This window comes from Lampetra fluviatilis, unplaced genomic scaffold, assembly GCF_964198595.1.
Source record: "Lampetra fluviatilis unplaced genomic scaffold, kcLamFluv1.1 SCAFFOLD_915, whole genome shotgun sequence".
NCBI lineage: Eukaryota > Metazoa > Chordata > Hyperoartia > Petromyzontiformes > Petromyzontidae > Lampetra > Lampetra fluviatilis.
Window position 1 is genome coordinate 25001 of NW_027620904.1, and position 14121 is coordinate 39121.

Below are 14121 nucleotides of genomic sequence, written 5' to 3' on the forward strand. Positions count from 1 at the left end.
GTAGTGTGTAGTGTATAGTGTCGTGTATAGTGTAGTGTGTAGTGTATAGTGTCGTGCATAGTGTAGTGTATAGTGTAGTGTATAGTAGTGTATAGTGTAGTGTATAGTGTAGTGTATAGTGTAGTGTATAGTGTAGTGTGTAGTGTAGTGTATAGTGTAGTGTATAGTGTCGTGTAGTGTAGTGTGTAGTGTGTAGTGTCGTGTATAGTGTAGTGTGTAGTGTATAGTGTCGTGCATAGTGTAGTGTATAGTAGTGTATAGTGTAGTGTATAGTGTAGTGTATAGTAGTGTATAGTGTAGTGTATAGTGTAGTGTATAGTGCAGTGTATAGTGTAGTGTGTAGTGTAGTGTATAGTAGTGTAGTGTATAGTAGTGTAGTGTATAGTAGTGTAGTGTATAGTAGTGTAGTGTGTAGTGTATAGTGTAGTGTAGTGTGTAGTGTATAGTGTATAGTAGTGTAGTGTAGTGTGTAGTGTGTAGTGTAGTGTATAGTGTGTAGTGTATAGTGTAGTGTATAGTGTAGTGTATAGTGTAGTGTATAGTGTAGTGTACAGTAGTGTAGTGTATAGTAGTGTAGTGTATAGTAGTGTAGTGTATAGTGTAGTGTATAGTAGTGTAGTGTATAGTGTAGTAGTGTATAGTAGTGTAGTGTATAGTAGTGTATAGTGTAGTGTATAGTAGTGTATACAATGTAGTGTATACAATGTAGTGTATACAATGTAGTGTATACAATGTAGTGTATACAATGTAGTGTATACAATGTAGTGTATACAATGTAGTGTGTATAGTGTAGTGTATAGTAGTGTATAGTGTAGTGTATAGTAGTGTATACAACGTAGTGTATACAATGTAGTGTATACAACGTAGTGTGTAGTGTATACAACGTAGTGTATAGTGTATACAACGTAGTGTATACAATGTAGTGTATACAATGTAGTGTATAGTGTATACAATGTAGTGTATAGTGTATACAACGTAGTGTACTCACGCGGTGTTGGAGCCCCGGGGTCTCTTGACTCCTGTGCGAGGGCCCAGGCTGCGGGCGGCTTCCAGAGCGTCCGGGGTGAACGGGTTCACGTTGACCGCTGGGCTCCCTTCCTCCTGCACCGTTGCCGGGCCAACCGTTGCCGGGCCAATCGTTGCCGGGCCACCCGTTGCCAGGCCACCCGTTGCCGGGTCAACCGTTGCCGGGCCAACCGTTGCCGGGCCTCCCTGGCGGAGACGAGCGGCCTGGGAGAGGAGGCTCTGGGGGGGGACGCACGGACACCCAAGTAGACAACCATCGTCACCACCATCATCATCATCATCATCGTCACCACCATCAGCGTCATCATCACCATCGTCACCATCATCATCACCACCATCGTCACCACCATCAGCGTCATCATCACCATCGTCACCATCATCATCACCACCATCGTCACCACCATCAGCGTCATCGTCATCATCATCATCATCACCATCATCATCACCATCATCATCACCATCATCATCATCACCATCACCACCATCGTCACCATCGTCACCATCACCATCGTCATCGTCACCATCACCATCGTCATCGTCACCATCACCATCACCACCATCGCCATCATCACCGTCACCACCACCATCACCACCGTCACCACCACCACCACCATCACCGTCACCACCATCACCGTCACCGTCATCACCACCATCACCACCATCACCGTCACCACCACCATCACCACCATCACCACTATCACCACTATCACCACCACCAGCATCACCACCATCACCACCATCGTCACCACCATCACCACCACCATCATCACCACCACCGTCACCACCACCACCACCATCAGCGTCACCACCATCACCACCGTCACCACCACCACCACCACCACCGTCACCACCATCACCGTCATCACCACCATCACCACCATCACCGTCACCACCACCATCACCACCATCACCACTATCACCACCACCAGCATCACCACCATCACCACCATCACCACCATCGTCACCACCATCACCACCACCATCATCACCACCACCGTCACCACCACCACCATCAGCGTCACCACCATCACCACCGTCACCACCATCACCACCACCGTCACCACCATCACCACCACCCACACTGACACACACACTGACACACACACAAACACACTGACACACACACACTGACACGCACACACACACACTGACACACACACACTGACACATCCTAACACACACACTGACACACACACAGACACACACACACTGACACACACACACACTGACACACACACTGACACACACACTGACACACCCTCACACACACTGACACACACACACACTGACACACAGACACACACAGACACTCACACACACTGACACACACACTGACACACCCTCACACTGACACACACTGACACACCCTCACACTGACACACACTGACACACACACACATTGACCCACACACACACACCCTGACACACTGACACACCCTCATACACACACTGACACACCCTCATACACACACTGACACACACACACACTGACACACACACACTGACACACACACACACACTGACACACACACACACTGACACACACACACACTGACACACACGCTGACACACACACTGACACACCCTCACACACCCTGACACACCATCACACATTGACACACACATTGACACACACACACTGACACACACACACTGACACACACCCTCACACACACACACACATACACACACTGACACACACTGACACACACACACTGACACACACACAGACACACACTGACACACACACCCTCACACACACTGACACACACACTGACACACACACTGACACACCCTCACACACACTGACACTGACACACACTGACACGCACACACACACACACTGACACACACACACTGACACACACACCCTCACACACAGACACACACACACACTGACACACACACACACACTGACACACAACACAACAACCGCCATTCGCCACTAAGTGGCGGTGACGTCACCACACACTGACACACACACCCTCACACACACACACACTGACACACACCCTCACACACACACACTGACACACACACACTAACACACACACTAACACACACACTAACACACACACACAGGAGCTTGTCGCGTACCTTGGGAGTGTGCGGGGTGTCGAAGAGACGCAGCGAGCGGAAGGTCTTGTGAGGCGGGGTGCCCGGCGAGGCTGCCGCTTCGCCTGCTCCACGGCACAACCACAACGGCACATCGGCAACCACCATCACCACCACCTCCTACACTACCAGCACCACCACCACCACCACCACTTCCACCACCACCACCTCCACTACCACCACCACCACCACCACTACCTCCACCACCACCACTACCACCACCACCACATCCACCACCAGCACCACCACCACCTCCATCACCACCACCACCACCTCCATCCACCACCCTGCCACCACTACCACCTCCACCACCTCCATCCACCACCACCTCCATCCACAACCTCCACCACCACCTACATCCACCACCCTGCCACCACTACCACCTGAATCCACCACCAGCAACTCCATCCACCACCACCTCCATCCACCACCACCACCTCCATCCACCACCACCACCTCCACCACCACCATCCACCACCCTGCCACCACCACCACCTCCACCACCACCATCCACCTCCACCACCTCCACCACCTCCATCCACCTCCACCACCTCCATCCACCCCCATCCACCTCCACCACCTCCATCCACCACCACCCACCACCATCCACCACCACATCCACCACCACCACCACCTACATCCACCACCCTGCCACCAGCAGCAGCACCTCCATCCACCACCCCACAACCTCATGCATGCATAGCAGTTAAAGATCCACACATCGAACCCACGACCTCCTGCACACCAGGCGAGGTAGTCAACATCTCCCCACTGATCTAACCCACAACCTCATGCATGCAAAGCAGTTAAAGATCCACACATCGAACCCACGACCTCCTGCACACCAGGCGAGGTAGTCAACATCTCCCCACTGATCTAACCCACGACCTCATGCATGCAAAGCAGTTAAAGATCCTCACATCGAACCCACGACCTCCTGCACACCAGGAGAGGTAGTCAACATCTCCCCCAGCTCCACAGGTTTACAAGCAGCACCACCACCACCAGCGCCACCACCACTACCACTCCTACCACCACCGCCACCACCACCACTAGCACCACCAACACCACCAGCACCACCACCACCACCACTACCACTCCTACCACCACCGCCACCACCACCACTAGCACCACCAACACCACCAGCACCACCACCAGCGCCACCACCACTACCACTCCTACCACCACCGCCACCACCACCAACACCACCAGCACCACCACCAGCGCCACCACCACTACCACAAGCACCACAAGCACCACTACCCCCACCCCCACCACCACCACCACCACCACCCCCACCATCACCTCCACCACCACCCCCACCACCACCCCCACCATCACCACCACCACCCTCACCACCACCACCCTCACCACCTCCGCCACCACCACCATCGCCCCACCACCACCACCTCCACCACCCCCACCACCACCACCCACACCATCACCTCCACCACCACCACCACCCCCACCACCACCTCCACCACCACCACCACCCCCACCACCACCTCCACCACCACCCCCACCTCCACCACCACCTCCACCACCCCCACCACCACCACCCCCACCACCACCACCCCCCCCAGCACCACCACCACCCCCCCCCCCCAGCACCACCACCACCCCCACCACCCCCCCCCACCACCACCACCCCCACCGCCACCCCCACCCCCACCGCCACCCCCCACCCCCACCGCCACCACCACCACCACCACCACCACCCCCACCACCACCACCACCCCCACCACCACCACCACCCCCACCACCACCACCACCACCCCCACCACCACCACCCCCACCACCCCCACCCCCACCACCACCACCCCCACCACCACCACCCCCACCACCCCCCACCACCACCCCCGTACCCACCTGCATCGCCCCCTCTCCCCCACGCCGCCTCCCCCGCCGGGTGCCGCGGCCTCTTCGCCTTGACGGGTGACGGCGACTCCATTGACGCGTCCCAACACGACTGCGCCTCGCGACTCCCGCCGAAGAAGCCCGGCGTGGCCTGGGCGACTCGCCGGCTTCGGTGCGAGGCGCCCGGCGGAGGTGTCAAGGCGAGCCCGAGGCTTGAGGCCTCCCTGTCGGGAGGCGTACCGGGGCCTTCTTCGTCTTCGCCGTCGCTGAGGTAATCCAGCTTGGCGGAGACTCTCGTAAAGGCCGAGAAGCGGCTCATTGTTGTTTTAAAAATCGGGCGACGTTTTCTTCTCGTTGTTATCGTCGTCTTCGTATCCCAATGTTTTTGTTGTTGAAACTTTTTAAAGTGAAAAAGTTACGAAAATTTTCGCCCACGTTGCCTTTTGCCACCGTGGGGGGCGGGGCGAGCGAGTGGGAGGAGCTTGTACCCCCCCATCCCCCCCCGTTCGTGACCGTTACCGCACGTGACCGGCGCTTCCACCAATGGGGAACGCGGATCGAGGTTCGAAGTGGGTGCGGCGCCGGTGACGTCACGGGAGAATGGCGGGAAAAGTGCGGAGGGGTTTTTCTTCCCCCCCCCCCAACTATGGCCCCTCCCCTCGCTCCTCCCCCTCTAGGGCTCCTCCCCCTCTAGGGCCCCTCCCCCTCTAGGGCTCCTCCCCCTCTAGGGCTCCTCCCCCTCTAGGGACCCTCCCCCTATAGGGACCCTCCCCCTCTAGAGCCCCTCCCCCTCTAGAGCCCCTCCCCCTCTAGAGCCCCTCCCCCTCTAGGGCTCCTCCCCCTCTAGGGCTCCTCCCCCTCTAGAGCCCCTCCCCCTCTAGAGCCCCTCCCCCTCTAGGGCTCCTCCCCCTCTAGGGCTCCTCCCCCTCTAGGGCCCCTCCCCCTCTAGAGCCCCTCCCCCTCTAGAGCCCCTCCTCCTCTAGGGCCACTCCCCTCCCCCTCTAGAGCCCCTCCCCCTCTAGAGCCCCTCCCCCTCTAGGGCTCCTCCCCCTCTAGGGCTCCTCCCCCTCTAGGGCCCCTCCCCCTCTAGAGCCCCTCCCCCTCTAGAGCCCCTCCCCCTCTAGAGCCCCTCCCCCTCTAGGGCTCCTCCCCCTCTAGGGCTCCTCCCCCTCTAGAGCCCCTTCCCCTCTAGAGCCCCTCCTCCTCTAGGGCCCCTCCCCTCCCCCTCTAGAGCCCCTCCCCCTCTAGAGCCCTTCCCCTCCCCCTCTAGGGCTCCTCCCCCTCTAGGGCCCCTCCCCCTCTAAGGACCCTCCCCCTCTAGAGCCCCTCCCCCTCTAAGGACCCTCCCCCTCTAGAGCCCCTCCTCCTCTAGGGCCCCTCCCCCTCTAGAGCCCCTCCCCCTCTAGAGCCCCTCCCCCTCTAGAGCCCCTCCCCCTCTAGGGCCCCTCCCCCTCTAGAGCCCCTCCCCCTCTAGAGCCCCTCCCCCTCTAGAGCCCCTCCTCCTCTAGGGCCACTCCCCTCCCCCTCTAGAGCCCCTCCCCTCCCCCTCTAGAGCCCCTCCCCCTCTAGAGCCCCTCCCCTCCTCCCCCAGGGCCCTCCCCCTCCGACACCACGTGGTCACCCCTCGTTGCAGTTGATTCAAAATATTGACACGGGTACTCCTCGAACGCGTTCGGTTCCAGAGATGGCTGCTGGTTATTGCAAACATGACGCCTTGTTGTGTAAAGGTCTCCTTGGTTCTTTCGGTTTAATGTCACGTAGAAGAGAAGTAATAAAAATAAAACATAATAAAATAATCTTCTTAGGTTTTTTCGGTAAAGTCACGTAGAAAGTAAAATAAAATCATTGCCTTTTTGCCTCACTTGATACAGCTAATCTGGCTGTGACGGTCCCACCTGATGACGGAGACTTGTGTTGCCTCCGAAACGTCGTGATTTTGTTTTTATTTTACTTTACTTTCTACGTGACTTTACCGAAAAAACCTAAGAAGATGATTCCTTGCAGTCACGAAAGCTTCAAATCTAGAAATAATAAAATAATTATTTTATTATGTTTTATTCAATAATAATATAATTACTTTTTTATGCTTATTATTATTTTATTACTTCCCTTCTACGTGACGACTTTACCGAAAGAACCAAGAAGATGAATCCCTGCAGTCACGAAAGAAGCTTTAAATCGAAACATAATAAAATAATTCTCACACGACGTTTCGGCCACAACGCAAGCAGCCGTCCTCAGGTGAAGACCAGGTCTGTCGAGAAGACAGACTCTGAATTTGTCCAGCGCTGACCGGCGCGCGTGTGTGTGTTGTAGAGCGGTAGTGTAGTGGTTAGCTCGCTGCGCTATGAACTCGGCGACCCGGGTTCGATTCCCGCTCACGGCCAACACCGCCAGTGACGATTATCTGAACCGTTCGTGGGCCTCCCCTAGGTCGACTCGGCCTCAAATGAGTACCTGGTGCGGTGTGTAAACATCGCCACTGGGAAGACAAAGGCGGCCGGGCGTGGTGCTGGCCACCCACCCCCTCGTGTGCCGTGCCGGCCTTCATAGGTGCTCGCTAACAGCACTTGCCCCTACAGTCTGTTAAGGCTACACGGGGGATCTTTGTTTGTAGAGCAGCGATCACCAACCCCTGGGCTACCGGTACCGGTCCGTGGCCTGCTAGGAACCGGGCCGTACAGCTTGACACGACAGCGGCGAGAGAGTTCGCGCGCGTGGCCACCGCCCCCATTGTTTTATTAATCACAACTTCCGTCCAGGGAGCGAAGACCAGAGAGGCGGGGTGGGGTAGAGCGGGGCTGAACGCGCGCTCACAAATCACAAACGGGGCGCGGCGTTAATCCGGGCACAAGCCTCGCCGATTAAGAGTTTGGGTTGTTTTTTTCTCACTGGGGGGAGCTGGGGGCGGTCTGGCTGGCTGGCTGTGGCACAGAGGTCGCAAACGGGTTTTGATTCCTTACCCGTACCCGGCCGCACCAGGGTCGCAAACTCTCCCACTCACTCACCCACCCACCCACCCACTAATTCAGCTACTCACTCACTCACCCACTCACTCACCCACTCACCCACTCACTCACCCACTCTCCCACTCACTCACCCACCCACCCACTAATTCAGCTACTCACTCACTCACCCACTCACTCACAAACTCACAAACTCACTCACTCACCCACGCGCCCACTTACTCACCCACCAACCAGAGGTCGCAAACGGGTTTTGATTTCTTACCCGTACCCGGCCGCACCAGGGTCGCAAATGGGTACCTGTACCCGGCCGGGTACGGGTTCCCGTTCCCTACCCGAAATGAGTGACAAACGGTGAATCACCAGTGACTCACGGCCTACCCGTACCCGGCCGCACCAGGGTCGCAATCTCTCCCACTCACTCACTCACCCACCCACTAATTCAGCTACTCACTCACTCACCCACCCACTCACTCGCTCACCCACCCACTCACTCACCCACCCACACACTAATTCAGCTACTCACTCACCCACTCACCCACCCACTCACGAACTCACTCACTCACCCACTCACCCACCCACGCACTCACCCACTCACCAACCAGAGGTCGCAAACGGGTTTTGATTCCTTACCCGGCTACCCGTACCCGGCCGGGTACGGGTATCGGGTATCGGGTACCCAGTTGCGCCCTCTGCTGTGGCATCATCGGTTGCACGCTGCTCCCCGCGCTCAGCCTGCCTTGCCGCTGGACTTCAGGGAGTTACCACTGGAACTACGACCCCCCCCTCCCCCCCTCACCAATTCCTGACCCGGCTCTCCGACATCGTCGCTTGCTGCGCTCACCTCCCCGCGTCTCTCCCCACCCGCGCCGCCCACAGCACTCCGCCATGATACTCAATCGGATCAACTATCCGGGGGCCACCAGATCTATGCCCCGATTTGGAGTCTGCGTCTCTCTCAGATCTTTCTCTCTCTCTCTCATCATCACCACGGTGGTTAGGAGATGTTGACTACCTCGCCTGGTGTGCAGGAGGTCCTGCACCTAGCCTGGCACAGCAGTCAACCCAGGGCACCTGGGTTTGTCCCGTGACCTCCTGCACCTAGCCTGGCACAGCAGTCAGCACATGGCACCTGCTGGGTCTGTCCCGTGACCTCCTCCTGCACCTAGCCTGGCACAGCAGTCAACCCATGGCACCTGCTGGGTCTGTCCCGTGACCTCCTCCTGCACCTAGCCTGGCACAGCAGTACAACCCGTGGCACCTGCAGGGTCCGTCCCGTGACCTCCTCCTGCACCTAGCCTGGCACAGCAGTCAACCCATTACACCTGCTGGGTCTGTCCCGTGACCTCCTCCTGCACCTAGCCTGGCACAGCAGTCAACCCATTACACCTGCTGGGTCTGTCCCGTGACCTCCTCCTGCACCTAGCCTGGCACAGCAGTCAACCCATGGCACCTGCTGGGTCTGTCCCGTGACCTCCTCCTGCACCTAGCCTGGCACAGCAGTACAACCCGTGGCACCTGCTGGGTCTGTCCCGTGACCTCCTCCTGCACCTAGCCTGGCACAGCAGTCAACCCGTGGCACCTGCTGGGTCTGCCCCGTGACCTCCTCCTGCACCTAGCCTGGCACAGCAGTCAACCCATTACACCTGCTGGGTCTGCCCCGTGACCTCCTCCTGCACCTAGCCTGGCACGGCAGTACAACCCGTGGCACCTGCTGGGTCAGTCCCGTGACCTCCTCCGACACTTCTCGCGATCGCCTCAAAATGCACCCAGCCTGGCACGGAGGAACACCAACGAGAAAGTCAAAACCGACGAGTGGGTTAAAGTTCACCGTGTATTTTATTGTTCTCAAACGCATTACTGAGCGCACGCTGCGCGAGAGAGAGAGAAGACGGGGAGAGAGAGAGAGGGCCCATCAACGGCTCCCTTGTGCCCTCTTCACGCTGTCCGTGGGTGCAAAGCGGCTCCTGTGGGAGAGAGACAGACAGAGAGACAGAGAAACAGAGAGAGAGACAGAGACAGACAGAGAGACAGAGAGAGACAGACAGAGAGAGAGAGAGACACAGAGAGAGAGAGAGAGACAGAGAGAGAGAGACAGACAGAGAGACAGGGAGAGAGACAGAGACAGACAGAGAGACAGATAGACAGAGAGAGAGACAGAGAAAGAGACAGAGAGACAGAGACAGAGAGAGAGACAGAGAGACAGAGAGAGAGACAGAGAGAGAGAGAGACAGACAGAGAGACACAGAGAGAGACAGAGAGACAGAGAGAGAGACACAGAGAGAGAGAGAGACAGAGAGACACAGAGACAGACAGACAGAGAAAGACAGAGAGACAGACAGAGAGACAGATAGTCAGACAAGGACACGCACGGTGAGGGAGACTCATCAACAGAACTGTGCGGAACCCAAACACAGCGTGAATTCCCCTTGCAGTGACACAGAAAGCTTTAAGTCAAGATGTAACCGGTCTCAACGGGGAGGGTTTCTACCACAGGTCGCAAACGGGTTTTGATTCCTTACCCGTACCCGGCCGCACCAGGGTCGCAAACGGGTACCCGTACCCGTACCCGGCCGTACCCGTACCCTACCCGTACCCGGCTGGGTACGGGTATCGGGTACCCGATTGCGACCTCTGGGATGAAGCCACGTTGCAGGCGCGGGTGGGTTGATTCTAGGAACTTGAATTGTGAGAAGAGACAAGATGTTGGGAAATGAGTGACAAACGGTGACAAACGGTGACTCACCAGTGACTCACGGTCTACCCGTACCCGGCCGTACCCGTACCCTACCCGTACCCGGCCGCACCAGGGTCGCAAACTCTCCCACTCACCCACCCACCCACCCACTCACCCACTCACTCAATCACTCACCCACTCACTCACTCACCCACTCACCCACTCACTCACCCACTCACCCACTCACTCACTCACCCACTCACCCACTCACTCACCCACTCACTCACTCACCCACCCACCCACTCACTCACTCACCCACCCACCCACGAACTCACTCACTCACTCACCCACTCACTCACCCACCCACTCACCCAACCACTCACCCACGCACCCACTTACTCACCCACCAACCAGAGGTCGCAAACGGGTTTTGATTCCTTACCCTTACCCGGCCGCACCAGGGTCGCAAACGGCTACCTGTACCCGGCTGGGTACGGGTAGCCGGGTATCGGGTAGGGTACGGGTATCGGGTACCCGGTTGCGACCTCTGCTTTCTACGCGACCATTAGATCTTCTAAACACAGCAGGTCGTAACGCGTCTCCATCGGCTAATATTAGAGGACTACCTGTTGACCACAATCTTCATCTTCTTGGTTCTTTCGGTAAGCAGCTGAGGACGGCTGCTTGCGTTGTGGCCGAAACGTCGTGAGAATTGTATTTTATTACGTTTTATTTTTATTATTTTATTACTTCCCTTCTACGTGACGACTTTAACCGAAAGAACCAAGAAGGCGAATCCCTGCAGTCACGAAAGAAGCTTTCAATCGAAAGACATATTCTTTTTCTTGGTTCTTTCGGTAAAGTCACGTAGAAGGGAAATAAAAAAATATGAAACATTATAAAATAAAATAATATAGTAATATAATAATATAATATGATAAAGTAATAAAATAAATTGATATAATAAAATAAAATATACTATTTGTATTATTTTATTATTTCCCTTCTACATGATGACTTTACCGAAAGAACCAAGAAGGCGAATCCCTGCAGTCACGAAAGAAGCTTTCAATCGAAACACAATCTCCATTTGAAGCTTTTGTGACGATATTTCAAATATCGTTTTATCACTTTTCCATCTCGGTGACTTTAGTGTCGCTGTGTGCACCTAGCCTGGCACAGCGGTCAACCCATGACACTTGCAGGGTCTGGCCCGTGACCTCCTCCTGCACCTAGCCTGGCACAGCAGTCAACCCATAACACCTGCTGGGTCTGTCACGTGACCTCCTCCTGCACCTAGCCTGGCACGGCAGTACAACCCATAACACCTGCTGAGTCTGTCCCGTGACCTCCTGCACCTAGCCTGGCACAGCAGTCAACCCATAACACCTGCTGGGTCTGTCCCGTGACCTCCTCCTGCACCTAGCCTGGCACAGCAGTACAACCCATAACACCTGCTGGGTCTGCCCCGTGACCTCCCCCTGCACCTAGCCTGGCACAGCAGTCAACCCATAACACCTGCTGGGTCTGTCCCGTGACCTCCTCCTGCACCTAGCCTGGCACAGCAGTACAACCCATAACACCTGCTGGGTCTGCCCCGTGACCTCCTCCTGCACCTAGCCTGGCACAGCAGTACAACCCATAACACCTGCTGGGTCTGCCCCGTGACCTCCTCCTGCACCTAGCCTGGCACAGCAGTCAACCCATGGCGATGCTGGTGTCTGTGGTGCTAGTGTTTGCGATGCCGTGTTTGCGATGCTGGTGTCTGTGGTGTCTGTGATGCGGTGTTTGCGATGCCGTGTTTGCGATGCTGGTGTCTGTGGTGTCTGTGATGCCGTGTTTGCGATGCGATGTTTGCGATGCTGGTGTCTGTGGTGTCTGTGATGCGGTGTTTGCGATGCCGTGTTTGCGATGCTGGTGTCTGTGGTGTCTGTGATGCGGTGTTTGCGATGCGATGTTTGCGATGCTGGTGTCTGTGGTGTCTGTGATGCGGTGTTTGCGATGCCGTGTTTGCGATGCTGGTGTCTGTGGTGTCTGTGATGCGGTGTTTGCGATGCGATGTTTGCGATGCTGGTGTCTGTGGTGTCTGTGATGCGGTGTTTGCGATGCCGTGTTTGCGATGCTGGTGTCTGTGGTGTCTGTGATGCGGTGTTTGCGATGCGATGTTTGCGATGCTGGTGTCTGTGGTGTCTGTGATGCGGTGTTTGCGATGCCGTGTTTGCGATGCTGGTGTCTGTGGTGTCTGTGATGCGGTGTTTGCGATGCCGTGTTTGCGATGCTGGTGTCTGTGGTGTCTGTGATGCGGTGTCTGTGATGCGGTGTTTGCGATGCTGGTGTCTGTGGTGTCTGTGATGCCGTGTTTGCGATGCGATGTTTGCGATGCTGGTGTCTGTGATGCCGTGTTTGCGATGCTGGTGTCTGTGGTGTCTGTGATGCTGGTGTTTGCGATGCTGGTGTCTGTGATGCTGGTGTTTGAGATGCTGGTGTCTGTGGTGTCTGTGATGCCGTGTTTGCGATGCCGTGTTTGCGATGCTGGTGTCTGTGATGCTGGTGTTTGAGATGCGGTGTCTGTGGTGCTGTACCCGGCTCTCCTCCTCCTGCTGCTGGTCTTAGTGTTCCATAGGCTCGCTGCTCTTGTCCTTGTTGTCCTTGTCGTCGCCGGATGCGGCTGCATCAGCGCCGGCAGCGGGAGGGGCAGCAGGGGCGGCAGCAGCAGGGGCAACAGGAGGGGCAGCCGCATCAGCAGCGGCGGGAGCCTGCAGCGTGGAGACACGCGGAGAGGGAGGGACGCACGCAGACAGACGCACGGTTACACAGTTACACAGACACACACACGGTTACACACACACAGGTACACACACACACACACACGGTTACACACACACAGGTACACACACACACACGGTTACACACACACACAGTTACACACGCAGACACACGGTTACACACATACACAGTTACACACACACACACAGACACGGTTACACACACGCACGCAGTTACACACACGGTTACACACACACACACAGTTACACACACACAGACACACACACACAGCTACACACAGACACACACACACAGACACACACACACACAGACACACACACACAGACACACACACACAGACACACACACACAGCTACACACAGACACAGACACACAGACACACACACAGCTACACACAGAGACACACACACAGACACACACACACAGCTACACACAGACACACACACACAGACACACACACACAGCTACACACAGAGACACACACACAGCTACACACAGAGACACACACACAGACACACACACACAGCTACACACAGACACACACACACAGACACACAGCTACACACAGACACACACACAGACACACACAGACACACACACACAGACACACACACCAGCGGACCAACCCACGTGTGCACGTGGGTCAAACCAAGTCAGCCGAAATGCGGGGGGGGGTGGGGGTGGGGGGGGTGG

General features: G+C 56.2%; 1 protein-coding gene and 1 long non-coding RNA gene across 2 annotated transcripts in view; both read right to left on the minus strand.

Annotated features, from left to right (window-relative positions):
• LOC144954523 (wee1-like protein kinase 1-A) overlaps window positions 1-5526 on the minus strand; it is a 30520-nt gene extending 24994 nt beyond the window's left edge. The window contains 3 exon segments of the mRNA XM_078884995.1: window positions 989-1245; window positions 3124-3206; window positions 5011-5526. Coding sequence (XP_078741121.1) covers window positions 989-1245; window positions 3124-3206; window positions 5011-5317 — 647 coding nt within the window. The 5' untranslated portion in view covers window positions 5318-5526.
• A 4258-nt stretch (window positions 5527-9784) lies between these two features.
• Window positions 9785-13499, minus strand: LOC144954522 (uncharacterized). The gene is made up of 2 exons (XR_013641250.1): window positions 13224-13499; window positions 9785-9931 (listed from the first exon to the last, which is right to left on the minus strand). It is a non-coding gene; the product is annotated as an uncharacterized LOC144954522 (long non-coding RNA).
• Between the last annotated feature and the right edge of the window lie 622 nt (window positions 13500-14121).